General features: G+C 35.6%; 2 protein-coding genes across 2 annotated transcripts; one reads left to right on the top strand and one right to left on the bottom strand.

Annotated features, from left to right (window-relative positions):
* Positions 1-16,611: 16,611 nt before the first annotated feature.
* Positions 16,612-18,092, top strand: LOC113780649. Its single transcript, XM_027326431.1, has 3 exons — positions 16,612-17,145; positions 17,265-17,493; positions 17,620-18,092. The coding sequence occupies exons 1-3, from the start codon at positions 16,612-16,614 to the stop codon at positions 18,090-18,092; spliced, it is 1,236 nt and encodes a 411-aa protein (XP_027182232.1).
* Positions 18,093-20,964: 2,872 nt separating this feature from the next.
* LOC113781366 (ferruginol synthase-like) lies at positions 20,965-23,009 on the bottom strand. The gene is made up of 2 exons (XM_027327285.1): positions 22,046-23,009; positions 20,965-21,684 (listed from the first exon to the last, which is right to left on the bottom strand). The coding sequence occupies exons 1-2, from the start codon at positions 22,940-22,942 to the stop codon at positions 21,079-21,081; spliced, it is 1,503 nt and encodes a 500-aa protein (XP_027183086.1). The 5' UTR covers positions 22,943-23,009; the 3' UTR covers positions 20,965-21,078.
* Between the last annotated feature and the right edge of the window lie 2,386 nt (positions 23,010-25,395).

Below are 25,395 nucleotides of genomic sequence, written 5' to 3' on the forward strand. Positions count from 1 at the left end.
ATCAATATCTTGACCTCGTCGCGAAAGGCAATTGATAATTTTTTGGTCCTTCAAATTTTTTACTCATGCACTAAAGATGGTGGAGGGTGGCAGTCTCATGGATCACATGAATACGTTCAACGAAATTTTGGATCAACTCCAAAAGGTTGGCATAGATATTGAGGAGGAAGATAAGGCCCTTTTACTTCTTACCTCAGTCTCTGATTCTTACGAAAGTGTCGTGACAACCTTGTTGTATGGGAAGGACACTTTAGAGTTCGAGAATGTGCAGTCTTCTTTGTTGGATCATGAAAAACAAAGGAAGACAAACCATGATGTGACACAAGAAGCTGCGTTAATTGTTCGAGGTGAGAATAAAAGAGGAAAATAATTTGGCGGTGAATCTAAGGCAGGTGGTTCAAAGGCCAAGAGAAAGGGTGGAATTCAGTGCTTTGGTTGTCATGAGTTTGGCCATATCAAAAAATATTGCGCTCATCGAAAGAAAAATGATGAGAATGACTATGATAATGTTGCTGGATATGCATCGGGTGGAGATATTCTCACAATCTCCAAAGGTAATAATACTTCTTCTCATGATGGTTGGATTTTAGATTCTGGATGTGTTTCACATGTTTGCTCCAGGTTAGACTATTTTGATACTCTCCAAAGAAAGAAGGCAGGTTTTATATCCTTGGGTGATGGATCTACTTGTCAAGTCAAAGGTGTTGGAGTGGTGAAAATCAAAATGTTGAATGGAGAGATTCATTTTTTGGGTGGTGTGGTTTATGTCCCAAAGTTACGAAGGAATCTAATTTCTTTGAACCAGTTAGACTCCGAGAGTTACCATTTTTCCGCTGCAAGTGGAGTCTTGAAAATCACACATGGTGAGACGGTCTTGTTGATGGGGAAGAAGTATGGTAATCTGTACCATTTGAATACCTCAATGGATTGGGAGCAGAAGGGGATCCAAGAATGCTCTCAAATTACAAATGATGGTGAGAGAAAAAATCCTGCTATGGGAGAGGGTGAATTGAGGCCCCTCTCGCGAGTCAACTAGATGTTGGGCTCGGTTAGCTACACACGTTCATTTGTCGATTGAATCCATTGAAAACAAGACCGTATTGATTCAGGTGTGTAGTTAGGCACCAAGGTACTTGGTGGGAAAAGGCAATGGCGTTTTTGTTTGGATGGTTTGCTGTGTTTGCTAAAAGAAATATTCGCCAAGGTGGAGATTTGTTAGGAAATTGACTTAATTTCTTTTAGTCAAGATTCCTATTTGGTGTGGGAAGTAACTAGTTTTCTAATTGGATTTAGTTACTTGAAATAGTAGTCAAGTAAATTCCTATTTAGTTAGATACTATTTTCTACTCTATATGAGTTTAGGAAATAGTATTGGTTTCCAATTGTTATTTGATTTTTTGGCAGTAATGTTCTCTATAAATAGGTAGATTGGCATACTACAAAGACACACAAGAAAGGAGTGAAAGAATTCTTAGTGGGTGAGAGGGTTATACAAGAGTTGGGGTTTGGGAATCAAGTTGTAATCTTGTGGGATTTTTCTTCTCATAATAAGAACAAGTTTTTCTCTCCGTGGACGTAGGTTTGGTAATTAAGTCGAACCACGTTAATTCTTGTGTCTTGCTCATCGCTCGTGCTAGATATTGTTTTTCTATTAAATTGTTGATATTTTCTTTTTCAAATAATTGGCCTGATACCCTAACAATTATTGGGATATCAAGTGTGAATCAATATCCCACATCGGAAAGAGATGAGTAGAATGAAAAACATATAAGTGGGAATGATCCATAGACCCAATGTCTTAAGGTTTTGGGTTGGATGTGGTGTCAAGCCTATGGTTGTGGTTCCCATTCTAACTCATGGTTAAATTCTCCCCAAGTTTGGCTCTCTCAGAGCCCAACAAGTGGTATCAGAGCTGATGGTTCCGTTGGGTAGTGACTCCAGGATAAAAAGCCAGTGGGAGTGGTAAGGCGTGGCTTGGATAAGAGCGGGGGAAAAAAAAAAAAACATGCAGACCTGCAGTGAGGTAAGGGCATGTGGGCTTTTAAGCAAGAATCGTACACTCCAAATTGAAGTGGGCTTGATGGAGTGGATGGGTTAGGGAGAGAGGTTCGATGTGGAAGAGATTCACAATTGAGGGGGAGATTGTTCGGATATCAAGTGTGAATCAATAACCCACATCAGAAAGAGATGAGTAAAATGAAGAACATATAAGTGAGAATGATCCATAGACCCAATGCCTTAAGGTTTTGGGTTGGATGTGGTGTCAAACCCATTGTTGTGGTTCCCATTCTAGCTCATGGTTAAATTCGCCCCGAGTTTGGCTCTCTCAGAGCCCAACAAGTGGTATCAGAGCTGATGGTTCGGTTGGGCACTGACTCCAGGATAAAAAGCCAGTGGAAGTGGTAAGGCGTGGCTTGGATAAGAGCGGGGGAAAAAAAAACATGCAGACCTATAGTGAGGTAAGGGCATGTGGGCTCTTAAGCAAGAATCGTACACTCCAAATTGAAGTGGGCTTGATGGAGTGGATGGGCTAGGGAGAGAGGTTCGATGTGGAAAAGATTCACAATTGAGGGGGAGATTGTTGGGATATCAAGTGTGAATCAATATCCCACATCGGAAAGAGATGAGTAGAATGAAGAACATATAAGTGGGAATGATCCATAGACCCAATGCCTTAAGGTTTTGGGTTGGATGTGGTGTCAAACCCATGGTTGTAGTTCACATTCTAGTTTGGCTCTCTCAGAGCCCAACAATATTTTTAAGTAGTAAAACTAGAGTAACACAAAAAAAAAGGTCAAAAAACATTAAAAACAAAAAATCATAGCACCATTCTACTACATTATCACGCTTCTTCCTCAAACATGAACTTAAATATACTCTCCTGTTCTTTAATCCATTAGATATGAGAAATATGATGAGCAGTTTTCATGCCCATATGTTATCGTTATCATTATCATTACTATATAAAAAGTATCATGAGTTTTGATAGGTTGGAGTGTAAGTGTAAATATTCTTGTGATCTTAGTTTTTATTATTCCAATTATACTCTCATTAATTGATAATTGAAGTTTCATACATGCTCTTTTTAATTTATTACGATGATTAAAATTTATTACATTATATCTATTGATTTAGAAGATAATAATTGTCGATGAAAAGATAAAATGTTGAGCATTAGAGACTAAGCAAGATTTGGTCTTAATTTTCCATTTGTCCAAAATACCTTTCTCTCTAATAATTAGATTTATTATATTTTAATAATAACAGTAATTGTAGCAACTAAGAAAAAAACTGTAACCTTAATTATATTTGAATCATGAAGACAAAAAACAAAATATAACACTCCAAACTAATGTGTATCTTTGCATTCTATTTTCAATTTTTTTATTTTCATTAAAAATTCTTGATGAATCATAGCCTAATTAAATTTTCAAATCTTCAAAAATATTACTATTAAGACCAAAACAAGGTTCTCTTAGGACAATAGAATCTTTGTCATTGTGTTTTATGCTAGATTCTGTCATTGCTTTTTATACTAGATTCTACCCAAAAAATAAAAAATAAAAGAAAACAAATGAAGAAAGAAAAACTCAATTATCTCTACCAATAAAATTTCAGTTCTCAAAAAATGAACAGTTAGACGGGAAAATTTTATATATGCTAAATCATCTATACTCCATTGTTAACAAAAATAACACACAAAATAATATAAAGAGTTCAACTTCAAAGAATATACATCTCTTTATTTTTTTTTTCAAAAAGGGTACACATAACTTTATATTAAGGAATTTCATCAACATGCTGACAAATTCAACTTACATAACATGAAAAATAATAATGGCAGATAGAGCATGCAACCGATATTTATGCAAATAATTATTTTTGATTTTATTTTATTTCACTGTTTTACCCTCCTACCCCTCCTCATAACTTTTTCATTCCCAACCATTAGGTACAGAATTTGAATCTTGAACCGGAGAGAACTCTAAAACTCCTACCCTAACCACTAAGAAAACCCCAGTGGTTAGCAAATAATTAACTTTTACTTAGCATGCAAATTTAGATCCCAATTCTAAAAGAAAAATAAAATTGTTTATATATCTAATTAAAAATCAAATAAAATTAACGGTATTATCATAATTTATTTTGTCATGAAAAAAATAAAAGAAGTAATTAGAAATATCAATATTATATTATACATATAAGTCAATATATTGATACTTCTGGCAAATCATTTCATATTTGGTCAAATCCTTTTTTAAATGTTAATTTTTCATCTTCTTTAATTAATTGTCCTTAAAATCATTATTTTAAATTCAAAGAGACCAAATGTATCCTCAGTTTTTAAAAATTCCTTGGAGATTTTATATGAATTTGTAGATATAACATTTTGTGAACTTTTTTTTTGCTTTTAAAATAGTGGTTTTAAGGATGATTAATTAAAGAAGATAAAGAAATTAAATAAAAATAGAAAACATGAAAATATTAAATTTGTTAAAATAATTTCTACAAATAAATTTTAATGTATAAAAAATTATATTTTATGATATTATAATCATTTGCATGCATATAAGAAGAGAAATAAATACATATTTTATACATATTTAATAATATTAATATGATGTTATAATCCATATTTTATGATATTAATTTGGCTGTTTTAGGTATGGCCTGCTGCGCTGATAGAAATAAATTTTGCCTTTTTCTTACTGACAAGAAAACAAAAATGTTATCATTCAAAAGAAGAGAAAATGAAAAGAAAAAGAGGCAGGAGAAGAAACCAAATTAAGAAGTTTGAAATTTATGGCACCCAATAAGCAAGAGAACAACCAACTGCTCCTAGAGGAGCTGATGACCAAGAGAGTCATAAGGCTTTACGTGGGTGTAGATTAAGGGATCGAATCCCTTGGTTTGCATTCTAAAAATCTAGAATTTCTTGGAAAGTTGGACCCGTGGTGGTTTGGTTCAGTCCCCCAGAGTTTTCTCTTAGGCTTGGACTCCTTTGGATCATACCCCTCCTCCAATTATAGAGTAGGAGTCAATGTTTTAAAACCCGGACCGTCAATTGAACCGGTGAAGTGAAAGGGTCGAGATTCAACCGGTCGGACCGGTTCAACCTCGGTTCAATGAATTTTTTTAAAAATAATTTATATAAATATATATATGCACAAAATAAGACATGCAATAGACTAATTTAAAACTTTATATGATGAAAAGTTTACTAGTTTTGAATAACTTGGATTTTCAAAAATAAAATTTTTAAATTATAAGTTAAAACAAATAAATTTCATTTCAATTTCAATTTCAATTATATCTACCAAAATAATCTTAAATCTAACCCAAAAATATCACAATATTTTGAAATTATACAAAATTCACGTCTATGAGAATTTGACATTGCGAACTTAAATTTTAATTTACGTCTTTGGGATTTAGATATTGCAATTTTAAAAAGAAAGTTTGGAGTTCGAAAGAAATCAAGAGAATCGAAAATAGAAATGCAAACTTGATAAGAAACAAAAAATGAGATAAAAGTGAGTGGTTGTAGCATTAAATAATTTGGGTTAAAGAAAAATAATTCTTTTTTAACTTTTTTCAATTTAATGGACAAAAACAAAATTAAAAAGATGGAAGAAAACATCAATAAATTAAAACTAAAGAGATTTGATTAAAAAGGGAGTGACAAAAAAAAGAGGAGAGAGAGAGAGTGTGTGTGTGTGTGTGTTGAAGATTAAAAAAAAAGAGTCATGAGAGAATGAGATTTTGTAAGAAAAATGGAAAAAAGAAATACGGATGTTTGTTTTATATATATAAGTTATCAAAAAAAACAAATAAGATATGATGGTGCAATGATTACTATATTGGTCTTCAGTTACAAAGGTTTTGAGTTTGTATCTTAATAGAAGCATTTTGCAAAACTTAACAAAAAAAAAGAAAGGGGGGAAACTTGAGAACTAGTTCAATCCGGTTCGATCCGGTTCAGTGGTTTTCAAGGTTTTGACCGGGTTTGACCGGTTTTCTGACAAAGTCAACACTACCATAGAATCGAACTGGTGCCATGGCCAGTTCGCGGTTCAACGGGTCGAACCGGCCGGTCCTATCCGATTTTCAAAACACTGGTAGGAGTAGGTATAGATCTAGACCCGTGGTAGTTTGGTTTGATTTAGTTTGGTTTAGTTCCCAGAAGTTCCCCTTTTGGGCCTTGGTCCCTTTGGATCACACCCCTCCCCTTTTCATAGAGTAGGAATATATTAGATTAGAATCTACCATATTCGGCAAAAAAAATAAGCAAGAAAACGTCTACTTGTATGCATATACTTGCAACCACGACTATCCTTTTATTAGTTCATGCTTGTGTTATTTTCAATGTTTTGAAAACCGGACGGGACTGGCTGGTTCGACTGGTTGAACCGTGAACCGGCCATGGCACCGGTCCGGTTCTATGTTAGGGTTGACCATGCTAGAAAACCGGTCAAAAACCGATCCAATCGTGAAACCGTCAAAACCGGATTGAACCGGTTTTTTCCGGTTTTCGAGTTATCCTCTTTTTTTTTTCTTTTTTTCTTTTTTTACGTTTTGCAATATGTAGCTTTTAAAATTCGAACTCATGACCTTTGTAATAGTAGACCAATATAGTAACCGTTGCACTATCACATCTTATTAATTTTTTTTATAACTTATTTATATAAAACAAACACTCATATTTCTTTTTTTCATTTTTCTTACAAAATCTCATCCTATCATGGTTCTTTCTTTTTAATCTTTAACCCTCTCTCTCTCTCTATCCTCTTTTCTTTTGTCACTCCCTTTTTAATCAAATATCTTTATTTTTAATTTATTGATGTTTTCTTACATCTTTTAATTTTATTTTTGTCCATTAAATTAAAAAGTTAAAAAAGAATTATTTTTTTTAACCCAAATTATTTAATGCCACAACCAATTACTTTTATCTCATTTTTTGTTTCTTATCAAGTTTGCATTTCTATTTTCGATTCTCTTGGTTTCTTTCGAACTCCAAACTTTCTTTTTAAATTGCAATCTCTAAATCCCAAAACGTAAATTAAAATTTAAGTTCACAACGTCTAAATTCTCATAGACGTGAATTTTGTATAATTTCAAAATATTGTGATATTTTTGGGTTGGATTTAAGATTTTTTGGTAGATATAATTGAAATTGAGATGAAATTTATTTGTTTTAACTTATAATTCAAAAATAAATAATTTATTTTTAAAAATCCAAGTTATTCAAAAATAGTAAATTTTTCATCCTGTAAAGTATTAATTAGTCCATTACATGTCTTATTTTGTGCATATATATATTTATATAAATTATTTTTTTAAAAATTCATTGAACCAAGGTTGAATCGGTCCGACCGGTTGAACCTCGACCCTTTCACTTCACCGGTTCAATTAACGGTCCGGTTTTTAAAACATTGGTTATTTTTATCTTTTTACTCTTTTGCAGTAGCATATGATTAAATTTTGACCATTAGAAATGATATGCTGTTTACGCATTCCCAGCCTAGACGGCTCTACATGAGGCACCTTGCAAATTGTTGACTTTGATCATGTTTTTAACAAAGTGCTTTTGTCGATCAATGGAATGGAAATTGTTGCATTCCTTTTTGCTTAGAGGATGATCTAGCAGTTTTTGCTTAGACACATACATGCATCACCAATAGTTTTGAAATCATTAGCCTTTGAACGAGCAGGTATGGATTTTGTCATTCTTCGCAGCTATTGATATATTTAAAAATGAATATATGGGTAGAAAAAAGATGGAAGATAGAGATTCGTCTCACATGCTTGCCAGAAATTTCTAATTTGTAAAACTTAAGCAAGACCATAAAAAAAATGAAGAAAGATATACGGTGGAGACTGAAGAGTCCTTTTATTCTTCTCTCGTGGTCTTTACGCTTTACTCTTGAACTGACTATTTACTTCTTCATAATTTAACCTGGAAGATTGTGGAAAGCATTTGTTGGAAATCTCAAATCTTGATATTAGTAAGATTTAAAAAAAGAGAAAAAACATATGGAACTTTCGAATTCCTGGACTTCAAGAATTGATGTGTATTAGTGTATGACCCTTTTAATTGTGAAACTAGAAACTAATAAGAATACCTTGGTAACTCATGGTAGACAACTTTTCAATTGGAAAATAGGAATGTTATAGACATTGTAATTTTAAATTTACTGAGTACTACTAGTCACAGTTTTCTCAAGTTTATCGTTATTCTATCTTCTTATCACTATATTTTAGATATCTGTAATCCCTAATTTTTAAACAGTTATACGAATCTTTAAAATCCCAAACAATGCACAGTAACAATTGAAAAAGTTTCTTATAAGATTGTAATTAATTGTAACGTCTGTGCATACTACTAGAATCATTTTTTCATTTATTGGTCTCCATTCTGAATTTCTCCACCTATGTTTCTGGCAATCCTTTGATCAGACATGCTATTCCAACTTGATAGATTACGCGCCAGTGAGGTCTGCCAGCGGTCTTCGAAGGTAGTGGAAATTTACTAAGCTATGGAACCCAAAATCAAATTAGAAAAAAGGCGTCAATTTGTGCTGTTGGTTACCTATGTCAACTTACTGTTAATAAGACGCTTCACCAGTAACTGATAGGTTATGAGTTCAAGCTCTGTTTTGAAACTCGAACCGGTCGGACCGGGAACCGGCCAGGTAGCCGGTCCGAGTCACATTAAAAAACCGGAAATTTAAAACCCGGTCAAAAACCGGTTTTTCCGGTTCAACAGTAATTTTTTTTAAAAAAAATTCAAACTTTTTCATATTATGTTTTGACCCCCTAAATTGTTAAAACTTATTGATATACCTCAAATATTTGATACTTTATAAATATTATCCTAAAATTTGATGTTATTTTTCAATTAAATTCATAATTTTAATTCTAAACTTGTTAATATTTATTAAATAATATAAATTGTTACTTGATTGTTCTAATTTCTTTGTATTTTTTTGTTAAATATATTTGAAACATCAAATATATATGAATATACCTTTATTAATATCAATATATTATTAGATATTATATATATAATATTTTAATTTTTAAATAATTTTTATTTATGACGTCATCCGATTCGACTCCTATCGACCCCCGGTCGAACCCATTGACTGACCCCTGACCTCGGCCGAGTCGCTATCCGGTCCGGTTCTGAAAACATAGAGTTCAAGTCATCAAGAGAATAAGTGGAAAACTACCGTTGATCCTTTTAAAAAGAAAAATGTCAACCTATTGGACTGCAGGTTTCTCCACAAATTGCACCGGTCTTCCATCCTCGTTCTATCTTTATACTCAAAATATTACTGATAATATCAGCACCTACTCAATACCCCAATTTATATCTATATATTAACAGTGTATATAAAATTAACTCTTTTCAAATATCAATTTTAATAGGTCAAAAGTGTAATATTTTTGAATTAAGCACTTCTTTCCCTGACACTCTTGTAGTTTAAAAAACTACATATAAGACCCTACACTATACATAAACTGTGAGTGTAAACTTTTTTTTTCCTTTTTACACAAACAAATTTACATGAATGTCATGTCATCACTGTTTAAATTTTAAATTCACCTTTTGTTCATATGTCATATATCTATACCTGTTACTATAAAAAATCTTTATATTAGCGGTGTATAAAATATTAATCCATAAATTAGAAGTATCAAAGTGACGAAAATCATTCTTCATAACAAAACTACATAAAATATGAAGATTACTTCTATTCAAAAACTGAAATTACCATAGTGGATAAGACACATAAATATAGAGTGAATTACTCTTTAGAGTGACAGGGTGTCGAGCCTGTGCAATAATAATTACCTACTCAAAAAAAAAATACAAATTTTGTATATAGCGGTAAGTAGGGTCGAATCCACAGGGACTGGGGATAATTCGTTTCTTCTAAAGTTCAGTGCATGGGGGATTTTTGGAAAATATAAAATTACTGGCTTTGTTTGGACTGATAATATTTTGTTTTTTATATTCTGGAACAGTAAATTCACAATATTTTACAACTTTTCTTGACCGAATAATGCATCCAACTTTTTCAGACCCAAAACAGTAAAGCGCTTGAAAATTTTTCTGACCGTTGTCTTGTGTCAGGGAGAAGCCGACAAATTGGCCTAGTCCTTTACTCTTCTTCTTTACCCCCCTCTTCATCACCCCCAACCTCTACTGACATATCATTTATCTCAGCCGGTGGGTTTAGTAATTGTTCTGCCAAGCAAATGACCAGCAATTTGTGAAGTTTGCACTAACAAGAAGAACGGATCTGCATTAAAGCTGTCAAATTTGGCTTCGATTAAGCTTCAGCAGCGACACCAGCGGCTGTTGCCGGCGCTGATGCTTTCTATCTAGCCCCTACTATATTGTGTGCGTGGCTTCCAAATTTTGAGCCTCAAGGTACGTTTTCCCCCATTCTTGCAGATGAATATGGGATTTTTTCTTTCAAATTTCTTCTGGTCCATTCCAGTTTGCCATTATGTTAAGAAGCAAATGGGTATGTAGTGCCCGAGTCCTCTCTGTATTCTGTAATTAGCGTTCGGTAGCTCCACTGGCAAAATTAGCTTCCCTGCACAATCTGAAAATTGTGTAAACACGAATATGCAGCACTATTTGATTCGTCAATTTCTTTCACAGCGGCGGCCAATTCTTAACTCATTTTATTTATGAATTGGTATTTAATTCTTTATGCAAAAATTTTACTCATCCTAACATGCACAATTTCAATCCCGGATATAAAAGATGAATTCATGTGCCTCCATTTTAAATTTACACTTTCGACTCTCAATTTCATTTTCTAGTTAATACTAATGGTATGAGTCATTGCTGCGTTAACGGTATGAATTTAGACAGTAGGAACGTGAATTTAGGACTTTGTCTCTATATTTTATTATAAAACTAGTACACTGATCCCTTTTTATGGATAAAAAAAATTGGTTTCTTTTACCTAGTTGTTACCATCTCAAACTAGGTGGAAACATCAAAAACTCGTAAGACTTGTTGAAATCCAAATTCTAAGTCTACCGTCCAGCAGAGAAGATGCAGTGGTTCTTTTGTCCAGGCTCCAAGAAGAAATCCTGTGGAACTGCAGCCTGTCTTCTTTGTTGCACAAAATGTAACCTCAGATGATAATTTCATTCCTTAATTTCTACACAAAAAAAATTATTCATGCTCCATTTCCTTGAAGCCTTGATGTAGTACTATTTAAATTCTTGGCATGGAAAACTGTGGATAGATACTGAAGTGTAAGTTATATCTGTTTCACATTCATGATTCAAATTTATTCTCTTCACATTGCTGACCTGACAATGTCTAATAGAGTAAAATAATACCAAAAAAAAGTGGCCATTTTTCACCAGTTACCAGGTATGTGGGACAAAAGAAGGCCAGTTTAAAGGGGCCAATTGCTTTAAAAATATTCCCTAGCTTTTTGCTGCATAACGAAAAGTATTATAGAATGCCAGGATGGAGGAGCACTCTTGGTTTAAATTTCTTTCTAAGGTATATATGCCATAACAAATTTGTCCTAATTCCAAGTTGCATGACATATTTAAAATAAATCTAAATTTACATAGGAAAGTAAGTTCCTGATGCTTCTACTGCAATACAATCTGATAATATATGAAACTTGTGATCTCAATACAATCTATAACAAGTGTGGCCTTCTTTTTATTTTTATTTTTTTTTGGATATGTAACATATATGTCTTGTTATCCAAGATTATTTGCACACTTTTAAAAAAATATATTAATATGTTAAAGGTAGACAGAAATGATAGAAGTATAGAACCATCCCCAAGTCCTTTGTTGTGAATCATCTGATTCAGCTCCTAAACATAAGTGAAGTGTCATTACTAGAGCATCCCAAGCGCAGTTGACGCAAAGGGTTATTGCCCAGGTTAATCCACGTAGCTGCATTTTGGATCCTAAGTTTCTTGATTTTTACCTTTCTATGTAGTCCACGATATAGAGTCTGCTGTCTCTGTCCAATTAAAGGCATCATAAAAACCTCTACTGGTATGTTAAAGGTTTTACTACGAACTATTCGTCACCAAATTCTCATTTTTTCTGCCCTTTTTTTTTTAAAACAGCCAGTTGGTGTGTGGCTCTTAGGTTCTGCCATTTTTCGTTGTATCCTGGTTTATATGCCACATAAGCGCCGTCGAGTACGAAAGAGTAGCGGTAAGACCTTCCTCGACATATAATTTTGGTTTCAGTTGCTATTATTTTCAGTTTCTATCCATTCGTTAATGATCTCATAATATGTTCACCCAAAAATTGTGCACTTGGGCTTGCTGACAGCTTTGAATGCCTATTTGTCTTCATTAATGGAACCAAATTTACTACCATTGCGTATGTTTCACTTTTATGCAGTCCAGCAAGCACATTCCGAGAGCGGTTCAAACGATTTGGCTGCTTGTGCGAGAAACTATTTCGTAAAGGTATGCAAACGGTTCCTACTTCCTACTATGAAGTACCAGCACCCATTTGTCTCTATTATGTGTTTCCTTGTACAATCTAAATGTTATTTACTATGGATTATTCTGGTTTATTGCATTAGATGAATGATGAATCTGAAGTGGCCGATTGGAAAAATCACCCTACGCTTGAGTCAACTTTCGTTGCAACACTTGTAGAGTGGCACAGGAATGGTGCTTGGGACAAGCACCAAAAGGGGAGGTCAAACTGGCACCATCTTAGCCTACACATGAACGACAAGTGCCACGTCAATTTGAGGTGGGAACAGTACCGTTCAAAATTCTATAGGCTGGAATCCGAGTGGAAGTGTTTCGTCCGCTTATCGGGGATGTCCCAAACCACAGCTGAGACGGGAGTTGGGTTTAATTCAGAGCTTCTATGCTTTCAGGCTACGAAGGAAAAATGGAGCGCTCTAAAGCGGGTAAACTTTTTCAATGTCTCTATTAATTGTGTCTCAAAATGCCCTTAGGCTTCGATAGATATGTTTCCCTGTGTTTTTATGTGATATATTATGGAATATTGAGCCGTCACTGCTTCAGGGTCGCTGAAACTTTGACTTATGTAATATTTGGTCTAGTGTTTTATGACTTTCATTGCTGCCGCACTAGGTTGATAGTATTGATGTGCACTTTAAGGCTTCCCCCCTATGTTTGGAGGCTACTTTATTAATCTTGTAGAGTACCATTGCCCCCTAAATGTAATTGAGAGGGGAGGACAAATTCCTATGCATTGATTAGGTTGGTACAGTAATAATTTAAGGTGATTATTGGCCTGGTCTGTGTAATTTAATTGTGGCCGACTTATGCTTCATTGTTGGCCTACGTATCTGATACTACTGGCTTGGATTGACTGCTGTGTAATGCTATAGGTATATGTCTTTCATTTCTGGCCTTATCACGATTGATTGCTGGCCTGGTGATGTGTAATCTCTTTATTTGAAATAACAGCTTAGTAGTACACAGCAAGAATGCTTTTTATATAAACCGTATCAGCTTGTCCAGTTGAACTAGTTGGCATTTCACATGGATTGCAGGAAAACAAATTCTATGGGAGGTTCAAAGAAGGCCACAGCTGCGGTTGCTTCTATGAATTGGGAGAAATTCTAGAGAGCTGAACAGCCACCGGAAAGCATGCCCATTCGTCTGCTCAGAGTGATGTCCACCACTCTCTTTATTCTGCTGAAAATACCACCGCGGCCGCATCAAGGCATAAGAGGAAGGCAAAGGTTGATGGACCAACCTCAGACTTTTGGGGGGAGGATGTTTACATTCCAGTGCGGGATGAAGAAGTCGAATTCGTTGCTAGTACGCCGGGTAAACGCCCAGTATCGAGTCGGGGGACATCATCCTACGATGGTTCAAGGAGCACTAAGTCTCAGAAGACCAGGGAAGCTCTACGATACGCAGCAACGAACATCGGCAAGCTGTCTCAGATCAAAATTGAGGAAAACACTAGACGAAATGACTGGTGCGTAGCGGCGCTAAAAGTTTGGGACAAATGCTACCCAAGACATGAGCCCGTTGAACTGTGGTCCCGGAAACGTCTTGCTTGCATGAAAGAGTTTGAAAATTCCGAGAGGTGGTGCCACATGTTTCTCCAGTCGGATGAAGGCTTCCAATATTGGTATGCTGATACCATTCTTGATCTGAAATAGTTGCTGCATAGGCAACTATAACTGCAGTTTCGTTTATGGTGCCTTACTGGACATCTAATGGAAATTTGGCTGGGTTCTATAACTGTGTCTTGGAGGACCAATTTTGGATTGCTTGTCTATGACTAAAAATTCCCAGTCTTGCGGATATTATATGTACTTTGCTTGACAATTGACTTAGACTTGGATTAGGTCTGTATTTGAGACACTAACTTTCCTGCGGCTTATGAACATTCTGTATTGCTTAGCTTTGAATGCCTATTTGTCTTCACTTTCTTCATTTATGTGGAATTTTCTTCATTTTCTTCAATTATATTAGCTATTAAAAATGTTAGATAGTTTCTTTATGCGCAGGGAGTCTGGATGGCCCCTTAGTTGATTGGCATTGGTTTATTGGCCAATTGATTAATGCTGGCTTTAGTGGTTATTTAAATGCTAGCTATTTAAATGCTGGTTATTTAAATGCTGGCTACTCTTGTGGTTATTTAAATGCTGGCTTTAGTGCAGCTCTCACATTCTGGTTCGTTTCTTATTGTTGTGAATCAAAAGCAAGCATTTGTATATATGTATATATATAGGACCAATATTTATAAATATAAAGTTCCTATGCCTTAACATGTCTACGCAGCTGTGTGTATAAAGTTTGTACATTTACAAAAGATAGATTCCAGCCGGGACTTTCAATTCAATGTGACTACAATGGTGCCTTACTGACACCCACTAACTGACTACTCTTTTTTTCAAATAGCATATGACACTACTCCTCTCATTCAAATACTACAGGCCCACGCCTGAACATGCGGGCAGCATTTCACATGGACTACTACTATGCTAGATTCTTTTCCTTCTTTTGATTGCTGGGGGATATTGCAGTGCTTGGCCGATAGCTTATTTGCAGGAAACGGCACATGGGTAACACAATAGTTCACGGGATATTCGGACACGCCTTTAACATATTCAATGCCCCTTTAAGTAAAAATCACTGCTGTCTTCGCGTGCTTATTTGTCCGAGCATCAGTGATCTATCAATCAAAAATAAGCTACGGACATGCAATGCATTATTTGGCTGCAGCTTTTTTTTATGAACAAGTGGCTGCAGCTATTTCACCATGTCTACAGTCGGTAGATGAAATTGGTTGGTTCCCATGAGAGCTGTCAAATTTCTATAAAGCCATAAGTTCATCAGTGTGTACAAGACTTCCTATATCGAACTACTAGCTTCAGAAACCGAGGCAGTGTTGAAGCCATAGGCATTCTGGTACATCCCCGGCCTTATTGCTCCTGTAACTAGCGCTTGCCATAGCCCAGGTTATATCTCTCATTTATAATGTTATATCTCTTATTTTGGGAATTACAAGAATATGTGAGTCTCAAAATAATGTGTTTTTTATATAAAGTTCCTACCTCATTCCCGTCCATATTATATACTTATTTTGAGCATATCTTTGTTAAAAATTCCCTAGTGAACTACCAGTATGTTGCTTCCATTAGTGTGTTAGTTATTTTAGTAACTGTTTGTATAAATGTAAATCTTCCAACCAAGCTACCTCTAGTCTTAACTACGAAATTTTTCTTGTAGTACATATATACATACATATATATGTATACTTCACTGTTGGTATATTATGAGTTGATATATTAGCTAAGGTATAGTAGCTAAGCTATTAAAACTATTACATTTGGTATATTACTGTAAAAACTAGTTGTGCTTATTTTTACTATTAAAAAATATTAGCCTAATGGTATATTAGGTAAGCTCTTAAAAATATTAGCTAAGGTATATTACTATATCAATTACTTTTGCTTACTTTTACTTTTAAAAAATATTACCTAAGGTATATTAGGTAAGCTATCTTTTAATAGTAAAAATTACTTTTGGCTATTTTTACTATTAAAAACTATCAATCAAGGTATATTAGCTAAGCTATTAAAAATATTAGCTAAGCTATCTTTTACCATAAAAATTACTTTTGGTTATTTTTACTATTAAAAACTATTAGCCCAGTCGTATATTAGCTAAGCTAAGATATATTACCTAAGCTATTAAAAATATCTTGCTAAGGTATATTACTATAAAAACAGGATTTTGGTTATTTTTACTATTAAAAAATATTAGCCTAATGGTATATTAGCTAAGCTATTAAAAATATTAGCTAAGGTATATTACTATAACAATCAGTTTTGGTTTTTTCTACTATTAAAAAATATTAGCTAAGGTATATTACCTAAGCTAGGGTATATTACATTTCTAAACTCTTAAAAATATTAGCTAAACTAGACAAATTTATTAGCAACAGGTATATTAGCTAGGCAATAGGTATATTACTGCATGAAATTTGTTGATGTTATAGCTAACTTTGGAGTCATCCGTTCAGTAGATTAGCTAAAGTTTCGTTTGGACAGGTGGTGTACCAGGTTTCATCGGCAGCGAAAATACAAATATGGATAACAGTTGGAATAATTGGGGATCGTCTTCGAATAATGCTGATGATGATGACGACGACTGGCAACTCATCCAATGGGCGACGATTATTCTATTCAACCCTGTGGCTGAACGTCTAGCAGGATATATATTGCCTCTACCGTGCAGAAATAGCATGTTATCTGGCCGGGCGTATGTGGCCGAAGTGATTAATGGTCATCCTGCAAGAGTACTTGAGAACTGTAGAATAACGGTGGATAGCTTCATGCGCTTATGTGACATTCTTGTGAGTGGAGGATATGTACCGCAAAATCCCCAGAAAAGAGTCCTCATAGAGGAAGCAGTGTGCATGACATTAGTTATGTTAAGCCACAATCATCGAATGCGGTGCCTGGCTGAACGATTCCAACATTCCCCGGAGACCATCTGCCAAAACATTCATGAGGTGTTACGGGGGCTTTGTGAGTTGGGAAAAATTCTCATTCGTCCAAGAGGACAGAACGAAGTGCATCCTAAGATTTACACTGATCGGAGATTTGCCCAGTGGTTTACGGTAAAGTAGTATAAAGTATTGCTTACCCTTTGGTTCCAACACGCTGTGCATTAATATCCAATTATCGTGTCAAATTTCATTATGCATTTACCAACTAACTAACTTATCAAATGTTCAAGAATGCTGTAGGTGCATTAGATGGTACACATGTTCCAGCACATCCGCCACCTGGACAGCAAACGGCGTACACGAATAGGCATGGACAAGCAACTCAAAATGTACTAGCCATTTGTGATTTTGATATGCGCTTTTCATATATTTATGCTGGTTGGGAAGGAAGCGCCCATGATGCACGTGTCTTGGACGGAGCACTAACAGGACCTACACATTTTCCGATGCCCCCTCCAGGTGCATGACAATATTTTTATAAATTTTTGTCCAATTATGTGCTTGCCACTGTATGTGAGTGAATGACTAAAGAAATCGTAGTGTGTACTTACTTATTTTTTACCTTTATTCCATTTTATTTTGTAGGAAAATACTACCTTGTGGACTCGGCATATAGAAATGTTCCTGGATTTCTTGCACCTTATCGTGGAACACCTCGACAACCTGCACAGGGTCGGCGTGGGTGTTCCTCCCCGAAGCAACTTTTCAATACTCATCACTCATCACTTAGAAATGTAATTGAGAGATGCTTTGGGGTGCTTAAAAGGAGATTCACCATCCTACGCGGTCCTGTACCTAATTTTTATATGAGTACACAAATAAATGTGGTGATAGCTTGCTGCACTCTACACAATTTCATACGGGACGAATTACCAGATGATGACATATTCAATGATCATGAGCAAGAGATGGATATCGAAGGAGAAGGTGGGGTCCCACCAATGCCAGAAATTCAACCCCTAAGTGCCTCGCAAGAAGAGGTCAATGAATGGCATGAAATGAGAGATGCAATGGCAAATGGAATGTGGAATGCGTATCGGAGTGCGAGGCGAAGGTGAGGGATTAGAAGCGAATGACTACTGTGTGTTACTACTAGTGTGATGCGAATAAGGTTAATCCAAGTACTACTGCATCATTTTAAATTCCGCAAAATTTGCTTGTTTGTGTCATGTCTGTATGTTTCCTAATTCCTTTATGCTTGCTTCACAAGTGTGAGACCACGTCTCTGTATTGAAAGTACTGTAATCTATATTTAATTTGGTATATCATAATTTTATGAAGAACTATTTCGTCGCCGCAAAATAAAATCACATAATATCAACTTTCATTCAAAGAGGTTGCAATTTGAGGTGAATAATGTGATATAACCAAAAAAGCGGTGTTTAGAAAAAATTTAATACTTGCAGAATAGAATATATATTATCCAAACGCGAATCCTATATTGTATTCTCATTAAATCGACTATCCATACGGGATTGAGTTATTCTTATTCGGTCAGACTATTTGACCGAATAATCACAAATTATTCAATGGAATACTCATAATCCATACACAACCACTAATTAACTAACTAATGAAACAACTAAAAGAAATAAATAAGAATTAATCAATAATCAATACGACTCTAACCAAAGGTGTATCTTTTCAGACACGGTCCATTCAACTGATCATCGATGCAAAGATAATTCAATTACTCATTACTAGATTAGTTATAGTTGTCATACACGCGATGAACAACCAACCTTTCCTTAATTTCTCGATAGTTAAGGTACGACCATTAACTATTTCTCTAACCAAGAAATAACCCTAGGTACGACCGTAGGATTTAATTACTCGATTGCATTAATAATTAGAAAAGCCCAATCCTAACCAACAAACACGCTACGAGGGTTTGTTTAAGTTAGATCATACGTTTCCCTAACATGAAACCAATCACGCTAGTCGCCACTGGTATTAATCAATTGAACAATTACGGATTCAATCAATTAATTTGGCATTAGATCATTAGGTTAATTCGAATATCGGGCCCTTGACAGTCAAATAACATAACAAGCATAAGCAATTAAATCAGGAAACGTACAAATACCAATGAATAAAAGAAATAAATAAAATTAATTCGATCTCACAGATATTTGGAACCGCGCCTTCAAGTTGACCTTCGACTAGAAAAACTTAGCCACGTCTCATGAGAAAATCTCCACGTAATTTAACTGAGGTCCCGGCCATCAAAGGAACCAAGAAAGAATAAAACTAAACTATGCTAAAAACTCTCTGTAGCCTTTCTTACGATTGTCCTTATATAGCCAAAAGGAAATTACTAAAACTATCTATCCAGTGGTCCCCACGAGTAAGGAACAAAAACAACCCTATGCACGTTTGTTTCCTTTCAATTTAAATGACTAATGCCTTTCTTCTCTCCGTGGTCCCCGCACAAATTGAGAGTCCAATTCCCACAAGTAAGCTCCAGCCGAATTTTTCTCTTTTCGTTTCCTCTTGCTCCTCAAAGACTTCAACTCCTAATCAGCAAAAAGGAAATGCCCTCCGTCTGCTTTGTGAAGCTTGTTTGGAGTCTCTCACATGTGTAGCAACTTTCTCCAATAGTCCCCCTTTTTAACACTTTTTAATTCCATTTCCTGTAGATAGGTCCAAATATCAAATATAAGTATATATTAATAAATTAAAACAATATTTGGCAAGATCAAGGAGAAAATTAATAATAAAATAACCGACAATTAACACCCCATCATAGAGCCTTGTTGTTTAATATCTTTAATGTAATGCATAGACCCTAATGTGGTTAACAAATAAGTTTTGTCTTTATATTAGAGTACCATAGGCATATCAAGTCCTTGAGTACAATATGGAAATGCTTACCACCTTCACATAGAATGCCTATACAAGTTGGTTTAGTTGACAACAACGAACTACTTTCTTACAAGAGATCATATGTTCGAATTTCACTGTCGATGTAAGGGCAACGTTAATAGGAAATCTGTAAGAATCTCTGAAAACGACTTGAGATTCCGGAGGCATGTGTAGGAATAACAATAAAGAGAACACTATGAAATAGCTGCAAAACTAACTAGAAAAAGGCTTAAAATTGTGATTACAAATCACTTTCCTTAAGATTTTATTCGTTCATTATAATATGCAAAAGACCAAAGACGAATATCCTTAGGATAAAATGAAGTTTCGTTGCAAAAACTCTGCACTAAGTTGTTACAACCGCCAAAGAACAAAGAAGAGAAGAGTAGAAAATTTTCGAGATTTATAGACCTTAATTCTGTAGCAAAAAGACCTTAAACTGATCCATGTGTAGAATTTCATATCCCTTAGATGGTTATTAAATGTTAGAAATTTGTCTGGAGATGCATCCCTTCAAATGGCGATTGAATCATTTGAAACTCGAAAGGTTGCAAGCACAATTGCACAAAGCTGCTAGGCATGACCTTTGAAATTTTCAATAATTGAAAATTTCTTCAATCGCATGTCCTGTCCTGTAGCAATGACCGAAGCCGAATCCATCCAAACTTTATGAAAAAAAAAAAAGCTTGACAGCAAGGGTAGTCAGATCTCTTTCCCTCTCTCCCACTCGTGTAAAGAAATCAGAATCCACTGCGTTTTACTGAGACACAAACAAATACTAAATGTTTACCATTGCTGCTGACACTAAGCTTTAAAATTTGTTTGGTATTGGTAGCAAAATTTTGTTCCTGTACTCATTCAATTAAGTATTCAAGAAGGTTCCCCGATTATTGGTATTGTTTTTTGGGAAAGCTTGTAAAAAGAAACTGGGAGGAGTAAAAAAAATTCATAAGTAGGGTCTAAATATTACAAAATTTATAAATGAAGTATGAATTACTATTTATAAATTATACAAATATTTTTATTGTAGATAAAATTATAAATTTATCCTAATGTGCACAGACTAGCACTTGTTTACGAACATAATTCTTATATAGACTCTCAATATCCATTAGAATCACAAGTAATGCTTTCTCTAATCATCTGAAATGATTAGGCCTACAAATTATTGGATCGCACTCACAGCTTAACTGGAATAGCCTCCAGAGGCAAAGCCTTTGGAACTGACAACCCAAATTTTTCATCCATGTCCAAATCTTCTGGTTTCATTCCCTCTTCAAGTTTCCAGTCAATGTTGTGAATGAAAGCAGCTAGCATCAGGTGTACCATCCGATAAGCCAGAGGCAATCCTGGACATATTCTCCTCCCTGCACCAAAGGGAATGAGCTCGAAATGCTGGCCTCTTGCATCAATGTCCCTGTCTAAAAATCGCTCTGGCTCAAAAATCTCAGGATCTGACCACGTTGTCGGATCTCTACCCGAAGCCCACGCATTGATAAGTACTTGTGTGTTCTTTGGCACTATGTAACCATTGATTTCTACATCCTCGTTTGCTTTGTGAGGAACAAGTAATGGTGCTGCAGGGTGTAGCCGAAAGGTTTCTTTGATTACTGCTTGCAAGTAAGGGAGCCTCGAGATATCTGATTCTTGGACTACTTCCTCCTGTCCAATGATTTCCTTGAGCTCCGCTCTAGCTTTAGCAAACTTATCAGGGCTGCGTAGTAACTCTGCCATTGCCCATTCCACAGTGGTTGAAGTAGTGTCTGCTCCTGCCACAAATAGATCCTAATACAAACCATAGTTAGAATGATGTCAAGCCAACAGATTTCCAGAACTTTTACCCATATGGTGTGAGATTTAGTTAGATTCATCGTGCAAAGTGCAAGATATCTGGCCTGGACTTTACCAATCTAAGTATCTTACAAGCCATGTATTAGCAGTCATTCTACAGCTAAATTGGAAATTTTTTTATGACTATCAACGCATGCATGTGAGCTTGCCATCTGTTTTCTTAGGACCTTCAGCAGAGAAAAAACTTCCATTCCACTGAAAAGCTAATGCACAGAATCAGCCCTAGGGCCAAGGTTAATGAAATTACAAGAAATCTCAAGTACATATAGACAAAAGTTTTGGACTTAACACTTACCAAAAGCAAATGTTTGAGATCATTGCGGCCGAACTCAAACTCATTCTTTATGCTATGATCCAAGAGTGCTTCCAACAGATCATTCTTCTTAGCCTCTGATGTACCTCTGACTTGTAGCCGTTCATTAATGATATCATCAAAAATATCAAACAACTTTTGGAAATAGAACTTGGCGTCCCTCATGATGCCCTGGGGATCAATCACCCGTAGAACTGGAAAGTAATCTGAGAGAGTAAAAGCGCCAACATTTTTCATCACCCCCCACACAATCTCTTGGAGTTCTTGAGACGAATCAGAATCATAGTCGGCAAAATCTTTAGAAAATAGAGTCCTGGATATTAAGTTCAGAGAGGTTGTGAAGGCTGCATCACCAACATTCACAGCTTTCCTGCTAACGCTGGACCTATGCAAATAATGGCGTAATTCTTGAAGCTTTTCTTGACGAAGGCCTTGGCTGGTATCGAGTCTTTGTGTTGCAAAGATATTCTCTTTGCACATCTTGCGAAGGTTCCGCCATTGGCTGGACACAGGCAGCCAGACCATAGACACCATGTGGTGATCAAGTGTATGAGCTGCACCCGTGACTGATCGGCCCGAAAACATCTGGTCATATTTTTGTAGCACTTCTCTTGCAACATTTGCAGATGATACGACTACGGTTGCTTTGCTTCCTAGCTTAAGAGACATCAAAGGTCCATAAGTTTTAGACAGTTTTGCATATGATTGATGAGGATTTTGGCCAACCTGAAGGAGATTACCGATGATTGGAAACGAATAGGGCCCCGGAGGAAGTCTGGTGGCTGATTTTCGGGACCTTAAATTTGATGTCAGCAGATAGAAGCATGCCCAGATGACAAAATAGAGTACAAGGTAAGACACTATAGTATCCATTAGCATTTCTTTCTCTTTTTCCCCCTCTTCCTATTTGTTGGCGTAATTAAATCAAATTTCTTTAACACTACAATAATTTGCACTCTCTTGAGCTCTATGTTTTTGCTCTTTCAGGTCACACATTTATATAGATGTAAACCATGAAAGCCACGTCAGAGATGATGTTAGAAGCTCATGTACGTAGAATTAATTTATAGTTTCGTTAATATTTGATTGAGTTCGAATCTTATTTATAAAATATATTAATGGAGTCTGAACGTCAAATATTCGACTCGATTTAGCTCGTCAAAAACTCTACCCGCACTATCAATGAATTGACATTAGGTCGCCTGCTCCACAAATTGATGTACCGTTGCAGTTCCTAAATTAAAAAAAAAAAAAAAGTGTAAATTTCTTTTACCGACGAAGAAGGCTGGAGACCTGACTGGTTGAGCCAAATTCCTAAATAATGTAATATAATTATACATCAATTAATATAAAAAGAACAATAATCGAACCGCACCAAATCTCAATACTTATCCATTGCGCAACCGAAGATTTTGTAAGTCAGAGCTCGCGACTCTCAACTCTCAACTACACCGGGACGTCATGCGGAGCCGTGTCCGCTGGGAGTCTGGGACTGCGCATGTAGGCCTCCGGGCCGTTAATTTGGACCTGAGGTTAAGAGAGGTAGCCTTATCATTTTAACATTAATTTGTAGTAAAAATAAAATATTGATTATAGCATGATCGTGAACATCTTTTCTACTGTTCGAAAAAGGACAAAAAGGCTGTACATCAAGTTTGAAACAGTGATGAACTAATGGGAAAAATCATGGTTGCCAAGCAGATGCCCTGCACTCGGACCTTTTCTTGTGAATGACACTTTTGTTTCTGACACGGCAGCCGGACAGTACTAGGTTCTGTTCCATATCAACTTCCTTGCAACTAAGGGCATCCACAGAGCGGTGTACTGGGGGCAATGCCGCTCCATGACACGACTTTCATTGGAGTCGTGTCATGAATATTACACGCATCATATCCATTATGATGTGGGATCAGCACCAGCAACGGAAAGCCAAGCAACGGAAGCTCCATCTATGATGCGTGTAATCCATTAAGCAATATAATTTTTTATTTTGTACCTTTTAAATATAAAATTTTTTAAAAAAAATATTTATATGCATGGGGCTTAATTAAACTCAACAAGATTTCGAGCCTCATACATATATATATATATATATATATATATATATATATATATACTTGAGATTGTGTAGCTATTCAACTGCTCAAACTTGGTTAAAGTGAGCTTAACCTTTGGTCGAACAAATTCGAAAAAACTCGATTGAACTCGACGTGTTTATAGTCTTTTAAGTACCCCAGACAATGACACGGGCAGAGGTGCATAAATCCTTCGGAACGTTTAATCCCCTGCAACAGATACTTACTGATCTCAATATCTACTTCATCATATATGACACATGAGCACGAAATCTACTCATCCTATTTCTCATATCTAGTACACAAGACAAGGGGAGTGTATGCTTAAGTTGAATTTTTTTTCCCTTTTTGTGAGTGGGAAGTCTTGAATTCGAGATCTCTCACTTATATTCCCTCCTCTACCACACCAACTCTTCCCTCCCTCCGCTTAAGTTGAAGTTGATCGAGGCAAAAAAAAAAAAAAAAAGGTTCCAATTGATCTAAGTTAATATGGAGACAAAACAGAAGAATGAAAGGCCATGACACGTGAAACAAATAAAAAAGGCAATTATTGATTATGAACCGCCTTTCTTTGGTGTCTGAACCAAAAGTAAGACAAAATGTCACCCCTTTATGAAAATGTCAAGACGTGGTTTGGAACACGGTCTATCCATGTTAATGTAGCCAAACTCAGTGGAGAACGAAGACTTTTTCTTTTTGCTTTTTGAAGGAGAAGAATGAAGACGCAAACACGTTGTTGAAATATCAATGGTTCGAGTTGTCTACTACTGCTCCTAGCCTCCTCCCTCATTAGTTGATATTTCAAAGGGACTTTACCTTGAATGAAAGAACACAAATGTGATTCACGAAGGTTTGATTACCAAATTGCCTCCCAATGGCATGTTTCGACTTTGTTTAGATGATGAAGATGTGATGGTAGGTTATATGTTCTATACAAATATTACCAGGAGATAAAGTTGTAACTAAAGTTGGTCATTGTGATTCAATTATAGAACGCATCATTTATTGGATCCGCAATAAAGGATTCATAGATAAAACACCTTTCGCCAAAATATGATTCGAGATGCAAATTATTGCATTGAGAGTAGGACGCTTCTTTTCAAGAAAGTAGGACACTTTTTACAGCTCTTTAGAATTAGGACCGTTTAATATCCAATAAATTATTGCAGTAAAATACACCCAATTTATGTCTTTGTTGACTGCTGCATTTCCACATTTGATCAACGATGCAATAATCTTTCATACTTTGTACTGAAA

The sequence above is a fragment of the Coffea eugenioides genome, chromosome 8 (genome assembly GCF_003713205.1).
Source record: "Coffea eugenioides isolate CCC68of chromosome 8, Ceug_1.0, whole genome shotgun sequence".
NCBI lineage: Eukaryota > Viridiplantae > Streptophyta > Magnoliopsida > Gentianales > Rubiaceae > Coffea > Coffea eugenioides.